This window comes from Barbus barbus (assembly GCF_936440315.1).
Source record: "Barbus barbus genome assembly, chromosome: 48".
In the NCBI taxonomy this organism is placed as follows: Eukaryota; Metazoa; Chordata; class Actinopteri; order Cypriniformes; family Cyprinidae; genus Barbus; species Barbus barbus.
This window is the reverse complement of record NC_136726.1, coordinates 23120533-23136283: the sequence shown is the minus strand read 5'-3', so window position 1 is coordinate 23136283 and position 15751 is coordinate 23120533. Positions and strand designations below refer to the sequence as shown.

Sequence of the window (15751 nt, the reverse complement as noted above, 5' to 3'; positions counted from 1 at the left end):
CATCCACGGTACGGTTTCCCTCACGGTAAACCCGTGTCTTCCCTTTGGCAGAGCTCTGTCAGGCCCTGCTGGCAGCCCTCCTCCCTACTCCTAGGTAGGATCTGCCCCAGGGTCCAGTCGTATGTAGTACTGCCCCAGGCCTGGGTCAGTCCATATCAGTGTCTCCACATGTTACCTCCCTTCGGGCAGGATGTGGCCTCCGTAGCGCCCTTCTCCGGAAGGCTCGCTTCCCCGTCGTTACCGCCAAGCTGTAACAACAAATAGGAAAGACTTGAAGCAGTCTTTCATAGAAGGTCGAAATCCCTTCCGATTTCTTGGGGAAAGGAACAGCGGCTTGGCTATCTCCAGCAGCAATGTACTCAGTGGTCCCTGCGGGCACCAAGGTTAGCGAATTTGCGCTGGGGCGATGGGAAGGTTGCGACCTTCGCATGGCATTTGTCTGTCACGCATTAGCTTGTCAACATTTGCATGCACAAGGTCGTGACGGGGTTCAGGTTGTGGCGCTTTCCATATGACCCCTATGTCGTCACGACATAACTCGTAGTGACCGACAGATAGGGAACGTCTCGGTTACGTACGTAACCCTCGTTCCCTGATGGAGGGAACGGAGACGTTATGTCCCCATGCCACAATCTTGAACCATCGCTGGTTGCCAGGGACACGTTCTCGGCTCCTCAGCGGGTAAAACCGGATGAGTGGATGCACCTGTCGCCCTTTTATACCCGTATGCACGGGGAGTGGCTCAGGTATGCAAAATCCACTAGCCAATTTCATTGGCGTTTTCTCTTAAGTCAGAGATGATTGGGGCTTCCAAGTAAATCCCCCTATGTCGTCACGACATAACGTCTCCGTTCCCTCCATCAGGGAACGAGGGTTACGTACGTAACCGAGACGATATTTGTACTGGAAAAAGTCACAAATCTGGAGTAAAATAATCTTTAGTCCTAGAGGAGAAACAGGTGAGATTATCTTTTTCTCAGGAAAACTTCTGAGAAGCCTGACACTCCAGCAAGTCTCAGGCTTCTCAATCTCATAGCTGGCTCAGAGATGTGAAATTGTGACATTTCTTTCATGCAAAACCTTGTCAAAGGCCCGAGAGTTCATTTGCAGGACATGAACTTCACTTACAGGAAATGTTGAGTGTCCTCCTGCAGTGAAACCATTTGGAAATAAACAAATTATCAGTGTTTTCCTTAAGCAGCAGTTCGTCCAAAAAAGCTAATTTCTTTAGTGAAAACAAAAGAAGAGGCATTTGCACGATTAAACAAATTATAATGGCTTGTTATAAATTGAGAAGTCAAGTAATGATTGTTATTCTGTCCATTTTATGACTCAAGTGCTGTTTTTGTTTTTCTGTCAGATTCAGTTATATGAATTATCTGATCTTTTGATTTGTATTCAATAAGATTCAAATAAACAAGGAAATAATCTAAAATAATTTAATTTCTAGAAACATTATGTTGTGATATGTTTAATTAATTTTATTTTATTTATGCATTCGACCAGAAAATATAAATATATAGATTTGAAATTTAGATAAAATATATATTTTTGCCATTAGCCTGATTTTTCTTGTCATTATCTTAATGCATATATATATATATATATATACATTAAGATAATGATTCATTTGTCATTTGTAAAAATAATAATAATAATAATAATAAATAAATAAAAAGATAAACATAATAATAATAGTCACGTTTATTTAGTTTAATTTTAATTACAATTATACATTGAGTGTAAAATAAATATTTTAAATAGAAAATAAATATTTTTGCATTTAGCCAGAATTTTTCTTAAAAGATAAATGTTAAGATAATACTTAATTACTAAAAATATTCACATGTACATTTAGTTTAATTTTATTTACATTTAGCCAGAAAAAAATACATATTTATTTATTTATTTATTTGTTTATTTGTTATATATATATATATATATATAAACAGTATCTCACAGAAGTGAGTACACCCCTCATATTTTTGTAAATATTTTATTATATGTTTTCATGTGACAACACTGAAGAAATGACACTTTGCTACAATGTAAAGTAGTGAGTGTACAGCTTGTATAAATTTGCTGTCCCCTCAAAATAACTCCACACACAGCCAATAATGTCTAAACCGCTGGCCACAAAAGTCAGTACACCCCTAAGTGAAAATGTCCAAATTGGGCCCAATTAGCCATTTTCTCTCCCCGGTGTCATGTGACTCGTTAGTGTTACACGGTCTCAGGTGTGAATGAGGAGCAGGTGTGTTAAATTAGGTGTTATCGCTCTCACTCTCTCATACTGGTCACTGGAAGGCATTTAACCAGATTGTTTTAAAGAGAAATATGTTCAGATAATGATTAATTTGTAAACATAGTCAAAATGTAAAAAATTATATAAATTTTTTTTATTTAGACAATTTTTACAGAGACATTAAGATGATGAAGATAATGCTTATATGAAGCTCTGAAGTCCATCCTGAGAAAGCTGCAGGATGAAGATGATGATGATGATTTGAAGTGGAGTGAGTGAAAGTGGTGTGTTTGAGTCGCAGCGGTTGCCCTTTCATTCCCAGCAGGACCGTGCATCCCGCTCCAGAAAGCCTCTCAGGCCTGATGAAAGGCTCTCACTGGAAAGGGCTTTGATGGTCGGGATCTCCTCTGCCGTCTGACCCAAGCGTCTCCATGGAAACGGCTCTTCCGTCCGGCTCGCCCCGCAGACGGATGCCCGATGAGTCCCAATGCAGCTCATCCTCCATCGATCAGGAGACGCTGCAGGCAACAGACATCCCACAACAAAGCCAGGCCATGATTTCACAAAAATGAACTCGCTGTCATTACTCACTCGCTCTCACGCTGTTATTATTTTAGCATAAAAGTGCAGAAGAGCCACGACTGCAAGGCTCCAAAAAGGACAAAGACATAACAAATGTAGTCCATATGACTAGTGCACTATATTTCAGTCATTTACAGTCTATATATGATGTTATATGACTTGCACAAAGCTAACAGACTAATATATATATATATATATATATATATATATACAGGTGCATCTCAAAAAAATTTAATATCATGGAAAAGGTCTTTTATTTTTTGTCGTTTAATTCAAAAAAGCAAACTTTCTTATATTCTAGATTCATTGCACACAAACCTTTGTTAATTCGGATGGTTACGACTTACAGCTTGGGAAAGTAAAAAATTTGAATATTTTCTCAAAGACCAATCAAAAAAAGATTTACCAAACAGAAATGTCCAAGATCTCCAAAGTAGGTTTAATTATGCACTCAATAATTGGTTGGGGTTCATTTTGCACGAATTACTGCTTCAGTGTGGCGTGGCATGGAGGCAATCGGCCTGTGGCACTGCTGAGGCATTATTGAAGCCCAGGTTGCTTTGATAGCGGCCTTCAGCTCGTCTCTATTGTTTAGTCGGATGTTACTTATCTTCCTCTTGACAATATCCCATAGATTCCATATGGGGTTCAGGTCAGGTATGTTGGCAGGCCAGTCAAGCACAGTAATATCATGGTCAGCAAACCACTTGGAAGTGCTTTTGGCAGTGTGGGCAGGTGCTAAAGTCCTGCTGGAAAAGGAAATCAGCATCTCCATAAAGCTTGTCAGCAGATGGAAGCAGAAAATGCTCCAAAATCTCCTGGCAGACGACTGCATTGACTTTGGACTTGATAAAACACAATGGACCAACACCAGCAGATGACATGGCAGCCCAAATCATCTCTGACTGTGGAAACTTCACACTGGACTTCAAGCAACATGGATTCTGTGCCTCTCCACTCTTCCTCCAGACTCTGGGACCTTGATTTCCAAATGAAATGCAAAATTTACTTTCATCTGAACCACTTTGGAGCACTGAGCAACAGTCCAGTTCTTTTTCTCCACAGCCCAGGTAAGACGCTTCTGACGTTGTCTCTGGTTCAGAAGTGGCTTGGTAGCTCTTTTCCTGAAGACGTCTGAGCGTGGAGACTCTTGATGCACTGACTCCAGCTTCAGTCCACTCCTTGTGAAGCTCTCACAAGTGTTTGAATCAGCTTTGCTTGACAGTATTCTCAAGCTTGCGGTCATCCCTGTTGCTTGTGCACCTTTTCCTACCCAAATTCTTCCTTCCAGTCAACTTTGCATTTAATATGCTTTGATACAGCACTCTGTAAACAGCCACAGCTTTCAGTAATGACCCTCTGTGACTTACCCTCTTTGTGGAGGGCGTCAATGTTCATCTTCTGGATCATTGCCAAGTCAGCAGTCTTCTCCATTATTGTGGTTTCAAAGAACAAGAGATACCCTGAATTTATACTGTAGAGATGGTCATTAATTGTAACTCAAATGTAAATATTCTAATATTTTGAGATACTGGATTTGAACTGTAATAAATACATATATAAAATATATATATATATACAGTACATATTTAATTTTTTGTTTTAGCAATTTAAAGAATGCTGCATATTTAAATATTTATTTCAGTATTTTGTGTGCGCGTGTGTGTGTGTGTGTGTGTGTGTGTGTGCGCGTGCTTTTTTGTGACAAATGATGACACCGGTATGACAAGTATTACAAGGTGACTTATGAGCACATTGACCCATGTCCCCACTTTTCAAAACTCTTATAAATCATACAGAGTGAGTTTTTTGGGGGAAAGTAGAAATGCACAAAGTCTCCTGTGAGGGCTAAGTTTAGGTGTAGGGTTGGTGTAGGGCAATAGCACACACAGTTTGTTCAGTATAAAAACCATTACGCCTATGGAGAGTCCCCATAAACCACAAAAACCAACATGAGTGTGTGTGTGTGTGTGTGTGTGTGTGTGTGTGTGTGTGTGTGTGTGTGTGTGTTATCAATTTTATGTGCTATTGTTTTTTCTTTGATTTTAGTTTTTTATATTTCAATATTGCTTTAATACATTTTTATGAAAAATGAAACAAACGAGAAATTAAACCAAATGTGAAATATTGCCTTGGCAACTAGCTGAAATAAATTATTAAAATAATAAAAATTTAATTTAAATTATTTCAGTTAATGTTTATTTTATTTCAAGTAACGAAAATGTTTTTCATGGTTTTAGTTAACAATAATAATAACCCTGCTGTCACCTTCTATTTTTTTTCTTTTAGTCATTTAGCAGACGCTTTTAGCCAAAGCGACTTACAAATAAGAAAAAAGTAACTAAAACTAAAAGTTAACACTCTGTAAATACTCTATACACACACATTTAAGAAAATACAGAAATGAAATAAAATTGACAAATGCATACAACAACATTTCAATAGTAAACATATAAATGGAAAAAAAATAAAAATAAAATAAAAAGCGATACTTATATCCTTTGCCGGTGTCCCAGCCCGGTGGAGTCGCACGGTTTTCTTGTCAAAGCGTCACATTATGCAAATACAATTTCTTTCTTTTTTTTTTGAAGATTACTATAGTGCATTTACAATGCATTTTCCTTCAGACGTCTGTGCCATTAAACCACATACAACTAGCGGCTATAACTTTAAATAACTTGTTCAGCGACTCCAATAGTTGACCTGAAAGAGCAAACGTCCCAAAAAGAAGACCGTGAAGACTAATCTCAGCTGTAGTGTCCCATGCAACGGCATTACAAGCTTGCATTGCATTATCAAAAGTAAACTTTAATTGTGTAAAACTTATATCTTTCTATGAGTTTTGGCAGTACAATAAAGGCCACAAAACCCTAACTTTAAATCAGCGATGTTATTGTTACTATTAAAAGTCATTTTCAGTATTTGAAATAAAGTCCAAATTTGTTAAAACTGAAGTACTAAATTTACCTAAATCTGAAATAAAAAATTTATTAAAGCTATATTGAAACATAAAAATCTTTTTGAGTTTAATTTTAGTTAAAATATGAACTAAAAAAAAACTTCAAACAAAATAAAAATAAAAATGACAAAAACACATACTTTTTTAATTTTAGTTAAAAGAAAAAACATTGCTTGCATTGCATTATGAATTGAGTTCTGACACACTTCAAAACACACGGATGCAAGATATCCAGATGGTAGCGCCTGTGTGTAGAGTACAGGCCTGAAATTCTCTCCAGTTTGATTCTTTCGTCTATTTTTAGACACATGGGATGATTTTCTGTGTTCATGAGTCTCAGCCAGGTGTGTGTTTTGCCTCTGAGGAGAGCGGTGAGATTTACATACAGAGAATCTGGAGCCCGTTTACCCCGCAGTGAAAAGCAGCATAGACCAATTCTTTGTTCTACAGCATCGGATCTGTCCTGAGGACGAGATTAGACCACAAACGCCTGCCCAGAGAGATGCCTCCCATGCACCAGCATGAGAAAAGCGCTGTTTTAGTTTTCTCAGGATTTTTCTGGAGGTTTTTTTGATGAAGCAGAGGCAGAGCAGAGATGGCTTTCATCCAAAAGCGGCTTTGTCAAATATCAGGATAAGTGCATTAAATTAACGCTCTTCCTGTTTATCCCGTTTTAATGAGTCCGACGGTGCTCAGCGTTTACGTAACGCCCTGTCTGCTGACATCTGCTCCGTTTCTGGAACAGCTCAGATGTGATATGTTTAAAATCAGAAACATCCAACTTATAGCTGAAAATATTTCATTTGAATCACAGCCATGAAAAATGATTTGTCATCATTATTCTGATTGGACAAAACTGTGATCCGCCCCCGAGTGCAGCATGATGCCATCAATATTTTTGGTGCATTTCTTCAAAAGAAAAATGTATTTTAATTGTCTAAAACTTATATCTATCTATGAGTTTTGGCAGTACAATAAAGGCCACAAAACCCTCATTTTGGTATCATAGGGTCTTTAAATCATGTGATGTTATTGTTCAGTATTTGAAATAGTCAAACTTTATTCTAATTGAAGTACTAAATTTACCTAAAACTGAAATGAACATTAACTAAAGCTATATAGAAATATTTAAAAACTTTTCAATTTTAGTTAAATGATACACTAATAAACAAACATTTTTAATTTTAGTTAAAAGAAACCAAAAAAACCAAAATGCAACAAATCACTAAAACTAGCTAAAATTAAAATGAAATATAAAAATGTAATCTATTGGAAAAAAAAAACTATACCAGTACATCAATGATACTAAAATAAGACTGAGCGGAGGGTGAAGGGAAAGTCGTTTCAGAGGTTTTTTGGTTAAAAATAAATTTAATTTTTATTTCTTTAGAATTACATGCACTGATGAGCGATTCACAATAATTATTCAAGAGGAAAATAAATAAATTAAGATAAATTAAGTAGGTAAATAGTCAATCTGTATGTTGTTTTGAATTTAGAAACATTATTTGAATATCTTCATATCTCATTTACAAGTGAATGATCACCTGAAAAGCTCATCAAAAACATTCAGATCTCACACATCTCAACATCTGCATGTGTTCATTAGTCCAGATTTGATGTCTTTGATGTGGATTGATGTCACTGCTGGGTTTGGATCGACATGAGATGAGTTATTTTCATTTTGGGGGAATTATTCCTGAAATTCGTCTGGTCTTGCATGAGAATCAGAATCAGAATCAGAATGAGCTTTATTGGCCAGGTATGTTTACGAGGAATTTGTTTTAGTGACAGAAGCACCACAGTGAAACAGAAGACAGCAACAGCACACAGATAATAAAATAATAATATACAAATAGGCAATGTACAAAATAGCAAAAACACAATATAATATAGACAGTTATGTGTGTACAGGTCTGATATGTGCAAATTTGAAATGAAAACATAAGTATGTGTGGTGAATAAATAATGTATAATTGTGTTGTGTGTTCCACGTTTATTGTTGAGTGTTCATGAGATGGATTGCCTGAGGGAAGAAACTGTTCCTGTGCCTGGTCGTTCTGGTGCTCAGAGCTCTGTAGCGTCGACCAGATGGTAACAGTTCAAAGAGGGAGTGTGCTGGATGTGAGCGGTCCAGAGTGATTTTACCAGCCCTTTTGCTCACTCTGGATAAGTACAGTTCTTGGAGAGTGGGGAGGGTTGTGCCAATGATTCGCTCAGCAGTCCGGACTACCCTCCGTAGTCTTCTGAGGTCAGATTTGGTAGCTGAGCTGAACCAAACAGTTATTGAGGTGCAGAGGAAGGATTCAATGATGGCAGAGTAGAACTGTTTCAGTAAGTCCTGTGGCAGGTTCAACTTCCTCAGCTGGCGAAGGAAGTACAACCTCTGCTGGGCCTTTTTCACAATAGAGTCAGTTTGAATGTCCCACTTCAGGTCCTGAGAGATGGTGGTGCCCAGGAATCTGAATGACTCCACTGCAGTCACGGTGCTGTTCATGATGGTGAGTGGGGGGAGTGCAGGGGGGTTTCTCCTGAAGTCCACTATCATCTCCACAGTTTTGAGCGTGTTAAGCTCCAGGTTGTTAAGACTGCACCAGACAGCCAGCTCCTTAACCTCCTGTCTGTAAGTGGGGTTTGGTTACTGCTGTCCAGTTCAGGAGTTCAGCTTGACGCGTACAGCCCTTTTATTCTAGCTGAAATCTCTAAGTGATATTTGCATCCATTAATCATGAAGCCAGAACATCCTTCTGGAGCGCCTGACGCTGGATGTCAGCGCTGTCACTCGCGTCCGGGCAGGAACCAATCCCAGCGCTAGTCAAGGGCACCTTCAATTCATCCGGGATGCTTTGTGGCCCTCTCTTTCTCTCTCTCTCTCTCCCTCTCTCTCCCTCTGACAGCTGTGCAGCTCAGAGACTCTGAACAGGAAAGATCCACAGGGATTGCAGGACTGGAGCTCACACACCAGATCGCTGGAGATACACTTCTCTGGAACGATTCTGGACAAAACTGAGCTATTGTAGCAGATGTTCACGCCTTTGACAATATCTCTTCCAGTATGTAACTACTGATTCATTTGTGTCTATTTTTAGAATTTTAGGGCAAACATCTGAGGAAAGGTTAATACTTTGTATCGCCTCTTTTGATCACCCAATCAATTCCATGGATAAAATTAGACCCCGCCCACATTTTTTCTCATTAAATATCCTGCTCATGTCACATTATGGATAGTAAACCATTTTATTTTGTTCCCATATTTTGCGTATCTGGATTCCAGTTTGAATAGTTAATTAAATTTTAATCATTAAAAACCATGTTGTTAATAATCAATGAATTCATAAAACCTTTTACTTTTTTACATTTTTTAAATTTTAAATTACTTTTTTTAACTTTTGAAATGCAACCAAATCAAAATATAACAGTTGCTTAACAATATAAAATTGCATTTATTTATTTATTAAATAAAGTGCTGCAAAGCAGATGGGTATTTATTTATTTATAAAGTTTATTTATTTATTTATTAACTTACTTACTTACTTATTTACTAATTTATTTATACTAATTTCTGTCCTAATTTCTTCAAGTTAAACCAAACTTTTATTTTGGTGATTTGACCTATAAATTGTTTTCATTCATTGTGAAAACAGTTATTTCCCATGTAATCCCCTATGAAATCTGTTTTATTAAATCTTATTTATTTACTTACTTCTGTCTGTCTGTCTGTCAAATAAAGTGCTTTAAATATTTGCTAACTTATAAATAGTAATATAATTCTGCCTTAACTTCTTCAAGTTAAACCAGACTTTTATTTTGGCAATTTGTAGTGAAGACTGTTTTCCATCTCAAATGTCCATAATCCATAATAACGCTTCTCCAGTGAAAAGTCACCTTGTCTTAATCAGGAGAGAAATCTGCACAGATCAAGCAGCGTTTACAAGACAAAACAGTTCAAAACAGCTCTAAACAAATATGTGGGTGGATTTTGATGTGAGAGAAAACAGGAGATTAACTTTTTCACTGGAGGAAGCATTATATGAATTATGGATTTATATTTTAGTTAAAAACATCTTAATGGTGGATTTGTTTCAGTTTTTGTCTTCTCAAGACATTAACTGATGGACTGGAGTGGTGTGGATTATTGTGATGTTTTTATCAGCTGTTTGGACTCTCATTCTGACGGCACCCATTCACTGCAGAGCATCCATTGCTGAGCAAGTGATATAATGCTACATTCCTCCAAATCTGATGAAGAACAAACTCATCTCCATCTTGGATGGCCCGAGGGTGAGTATTATCTTCATCAAATTTTATTTTGTGGCTATAAATACAGCTTTAATCAGTTTATTATTGTTTGCCGTGAGCATCCAGTACACAATCTCAACCCCCCCGCTCAGACTCATCTATGGAACCGTTTGTGGTCCAAATCTCGTCTCAGACTCGCTCCACCTGCATGAATGCCCTGCTGTCCCAATTAGAAGAGAAAGGTTCAGCCTGCGGCTCTCTGGTTTTATCCTGCTGGTCTCCACGGCCTTCCCACTGTCACTTAGAGCATATCTCACCACTACTCCGACAAGAAACACGCCATTTAATGCCTGTAATGATGCTACTATGAACTGTTTGTGTGTGTGAGAGAGAGGGAGAGAGAGAGAGTTTGCATTGCGTAGGTGCACGCACAAATATCTGATATGATTTACAGCAACAATAGAGAGCCAGTGAGAGTATTTATAAATGCATGCATTAGAAAGGAGAAAGGAAGAGTAAATGACAATGAGACAAAAAGAAAGTGTGTCTGCAGAGAAATAATGAGGAAAAGCCAGCTGATTAATTCACATCATCCGTCTTGCATTCACATCTGGCCCACGAGCACAATGATTTCAGTCTAATGAGCTCAGGTGAACCCAGATGCATGAGCCACATGAAGAAATCTGTGATCAGAAGATCTTGAGTCAAGAACGTGAATTCAGATCTGAATTGAATGTGAATTGCTGTGCGCTTCAAACTTGACAACATGTTCACAGCACATTTATAAATGAGGGAAACATGATTTTATCCACGAGTAACTGATTAGATGGTAAAAATGTTGAGAAATCTGAAATCAGTGTATCTAGAATCAAGAATGTGAATTCAGATCTGAATTGAAAGTGAATTACTGTGTGACTCAAAGTGAAAACATGTTTGCAACGCATTTGATGCATATCTGAGGGGAACTTAATTTTATCAGTGAAGAATTCATTAAATCTAAATTAAGATCTAGAGTCAAAAATGTAAATTCAGATCTGAATTGCTGTGTGAATCAAAGTGAAAACACATTTTACTTCTGTGATGTGACACAAATCTGAGGGAAACTTCATTTATCCATGAGGAAATTATTAGATGGTAAAAATGTTAAGAAATCTAAAATCAGAGGATCTAAAGTCAAGACTGTAAATTCAAATCTGAATTGAATGTGAATTACTGAGTAACTTACAGTAAACACATTTGCGCAATGTATTTGAAGCATATCTGAGGGAAACTTAATTTTATTCATGAGGAATTGATTAGATAGTGAAAAAGTGAGAAAATCTAAAATCAGAAGATCTAGAGTCAGGAATGTGAATTCAAATCTGAATTGAATGTGAATTGCTATGTGACTTAAAGTGAAAACAAGTTTGCTTCCATAAATGTGATTCATATCTGATGGAAACTTGCATTTATCCATAAGGAACTGATTAGATGGTAAAAATGTTAAGAAATCTAAAATTCAAATCTGAATTTGATTGAATTGAATGTGAATTGCATCTTAAAGTTTAAAAAAAACTTTTACTACTTTACATTTTACTTCTGTAATGTGTCACGTATCTGGGAGGAACTTGATTTTATGAAGAATTGATTGGATGGTGAAAAAGAATATAATATTAAATAAGATTTAAAAGACAAATTATGAAGATTGTTTTATAATAAAGTGCACTCATGAATTAATAATTCATAATAAGACAAGAAGCATGAGCTCTGAATTAATTTAGATTTTATCACGACTTTAAAGAAAGACTTGATGGCGAAAGAGCAATTTCAGTGCAACTAGTGGCAGCAAATGAAACTGCATTCTGACTTATTTTTGCACTTTCATTTGGTGTCACAAGTGGTGCAGAAATTAACTTACTAAACATGCTGTTTCACATTTTCTACAGAAAAAAAGTTTTAATATATTTAAATAAATCATCAAGGCTTTAAACCAGCTGCAAGGTCATTGTGAGTGAATAAAAACTTATATTGCATAACTGAAAATGTATGACTAAATCTTGATTTTATGTAAAAAATAATATTAAATAAGATATTTTTTAATGAAAGATTATGAAAAAAATATATAATAACATGCACCAATGAATCATTTACAATAAGACCGGGAACACTGATTAAGATGAATTATTTTTTTTACTTTAAAGAAAGATATTAAGTTGAAAGTGTGATCTCAGTGCAACTAGTGGCAGTAAATGGAATTGCGTTCTGACCAATTCTTGCACTTTCTATTAGTTCCACTAGTGGTGCATAAATTACACTCCTCACTAAAGAAGCTGAGGTTTTCTGCAAGAAAAAGGTTTCAATATATTTAAATAAAGTGTCGAGGCTTTAAGCAAGCTGCAAGGTCATTATGAGGGAATGAAAACTCTCATTGCATAGCTGCAAATTTAACCATGTAAAGCAGCTGAATGTTGCACAACAGCACAGTCACGACGAATGGCTTTCCTTCAACTTTTATTTCCCTGAACAGCAACTGCAGTGCCAGCACATATCACACAGCAGAACTCTGAACCGCGATGCTTTCAGCATCCCAACCTTGCGACTTGTTGCATCATAACGTGCTTCCCAAATAGGTCATTATTTGTCAACAGCAGAATTCGCTGGAGATAAACTGTGCACACCGCTTTAACACAGATCGGCGAATCGTCTGAGGACTAATCTCATTATGCGTCCCATTATTCTCCAGCGTCTGTTTCCATAAAGAGCCACGGCCCTTTGTTTCCAGAGAGCCTCTCAATTGTCAGGGGCCCCATGAGGGTCCATTCATCCCACAGAGACAAGATGCAAAACAAACAGCCACCGTTAGACACAGTTCAGCACTTGTGCAGCTGTTTAGAGCCGTTGCGTTGTTTGCATATTTGGAGTGGCTTATGAATGTACATGTTAAATATATCTATCTTTTTCCCTCTTTGGTGTTTCCAGTCAGAAATGGCTGGCCTATATAAAAATAGCTTGTTAATCTCTCATTATGGCATATTATTACCAAATATTAGATTCAGTTTTCTTATAAACCTGTTTTCTTTCAGTTAGATTGGTGGATCCGAGCTCATGCACCTCAGTTTTTGAGTTGCCAAAATGATCCACAAATAATGCTTTTTCCCTCAAAAACTGCAATGCATCAGCTCAGATAATCCAATCGTTTCCAAAAAATAAATACAAAACCTGTGCTGATTGAAACAATCAATAACGTTGATGGGGGAAAGTTACTTTTAAAAGCAATGCATTTCAACATTACTCCATAAAAAAGTATATAATTGCATTACTTAGTTACTTTTTATGTAATGTATTGCATCACTTTTGTGTTACTTTTTGTCACCTGGGCTGGGTTTGTGGTTTTTTTTTTTATAACAAAACCCCCAAAACTTATATTTTTGGCAACTGTAATGGCTCTTTCACACCAAAAGTGAAATCATTTCCCATTTTCCCTCAACATGGAGACAGGAGAGGTATCAGTGAATAAATGGGAAAACAACGTAACTCGCATTACTTATTTGAAAAGGTAACGCAGATATTTTGTTGTAAATTTAAAAGTAATGAGTTACTTTAGTTACTTGAAAAATTAAAGTAATCTGATTATGTAACTCGTGTTACTTGTAATGTATTACACCAATGCTGCCTACGGTCAACCAGTTCCAAAAACAAATACAAAACCTGTGCCAAATGAAAGAAAACAAGTTGATAAGAAGCCTGAATCCAAGAAGATCCAAGAAGATTGAATCCAATGGTCGAATCCTCAGTTTTTAAGTGAACATTGCCAAATTTTCCACAAATAATGCTTTTTTTCACTTGAAAACTGTGATGCATAGGCTCAAATAAGCCATTTAAAAAAGTTCAAAAATACAAAACCTGTGCTAAATGCAACAATATAAGTTGATTATTTACAAGCTATTTTTATGTAGGCCCGTCATTTTTGAGTGCAGGGGGAAAAAATCCCCAAAAAGTACACAATTGTCTTTTTTTGTTGTTGTTGTTGTTATACCTTGCGTGAGCAAGGTCAGTAAGCTTTATTCCAATGCGATAGCATTAACAAGCATTTTCAGGAAAAAGAAAATCCTCTCCGGGTCAAAATGACCTGAACACACGTTTAAAATTGACTTTTATGCACGTTTGCATTGCAATGCATTCTGTCAGAGCACAAAAGAGAACAATCAACCTAATACAACTTAATCATTCATCCCACTGAATTTAAGAAGAAACATGCATGCATGTATAAATGCCCAGCTTAACATATGTTGATTCTTGATACACAGAAGTGAAAATCCCAGAAAGAACATGTTCGAGCCACATTTGGGAAACCTTGCATTGTCAGTACTTAAAAGCAAATCAATTTTCTGTTTGTTTGCAATCTTTATAGTTTTACCTTGGAAGAGGAACGCTCTTGTGTCATCGTGGAAACCTTGCACCTGTGTCACGCCGGAAAACCCTTCTGCAGGACTGAACTCTTGGAAAACGCTGATCCGAACCGCCGGATCCACTCCGAACGCAGCGACTTCAACACAATCACAACAAGCACCATTAAAACACAGTCAGTGAGTAAATTCCCATCAGTGACTACATTACAACATTCAGGGTTCACACACACACACCTTAAGACCAATGCATTTCCAACACTTTTCCAGGCGTTTGCAATTACTGCATGTTTAAAAAGCATCCTTTTTCATGCCTTCCATTGACTCTTCCAGGCCTGGAATTCTAAAATTTCATGATATTTCCAGTTTTAGGTAAGTGTGGGAACCCTGTAGCCTATATGTTACATGTTTAGTGTATTTAAGTCAAGTCAATTATTTATACAGCGCTTTATACACGTAAAAACAGCAGTGTTGTAAAATTTCAACAGTTCTAAAATGACTTCACTTTTATCTGTACAACAGCACTAGATAACTATTGTATGCTATTATAATTTCAATATTTTTTTATGCATATTTAAAAAAATTATTTTAATTATCATAGCCATAATATAGCACGAACAGTGATGATAGCACGGAATACACCTCTATATCTCTGAGTACTGACTCGGACAGCTGCATGGAGATGAATGCATGACCAGCTATTGAGGAATAACTGATAACAGCCACCTGCACTCATAATCATCGTATCAGACTCTAATAACTGATGCCGATATCTCTGCCTACCTGCTGCCGCGCAAAATAATCCAACAAACAACTGCAATAATCCCATGGTGGATAATACAATTAGTCCATGTTGCGATAGCTACTCCACGAAAAGGCGCACAAATGCAATCAAATAAAAGCGGGCTTGCTCGTCCTCATTCACACATTCCCCCGGAGGAGAGGAGCATCACCGGAGCTGAACGGATCCTGGGAGCTACACAGGTGGTTCTGCTGGGTTATTGCGCAGCGCAGCGCATCAGACTGACTGCAGACCGAGCGCGAGGACCAGCCTGCTTCTGCCCAGAGAGAGAGAGGGAGAGAGAGGGAGAGAGAGGGAGCGAGTGAGAGAGAGAGAGAGTGAGGGAGAGAGGGAGAGAGAGAGAGAGAGAGAGAGAGGGAGAGGGAGAGAGAGAGAGAGAGAGAGAGAGAGTGAGGGAGAGAGAGAGAGAGAGAGTGAGGGAGAGAGAGAGAGAGAGAGAGAGTGAGGGAGAGAGAGAGAGAGAGGGACGCACGGAGCTCGTAACCCCCCTGGTGGCGCTCCGTTCAGACGCAACGCGGAAGGTGAGACGCGATTGAAAG

General features: G+C 37.4%; 1 protein-coding gene across 1 annotated transcript in view; it reads right to left on the bottom strand.

The window, feature by feature from the left end:
* The window catches only part of nell2a (neural EGFL like 2a), a 108729-nt gene extending 93243 nt beyond the window's left edge, over nucleotides 1-15486 (bottom strand). Inside the window, exons 1-2 of the mRNA XM_079412203.1 lie at nucleotides 15194-15486; nucleotides 14422-14550 (exon numbers count right to left, since the gene is read on the bottom strand). Of these exons, the coding sequence (XP_079268329.1) occupies nucleotides 14422-14550; nucleotides 15194-15239 (175 nt within the window). The 5' untranslated portion in view covers nucleotides 15240-15486. The remainder of the gene's footprint in view (nucleotides 1-14421; nucleotides 14551-15193) is intronic.
* Between the last annotated feature and the right edge of the window lie 265 nt (nucleotides 15487-15751).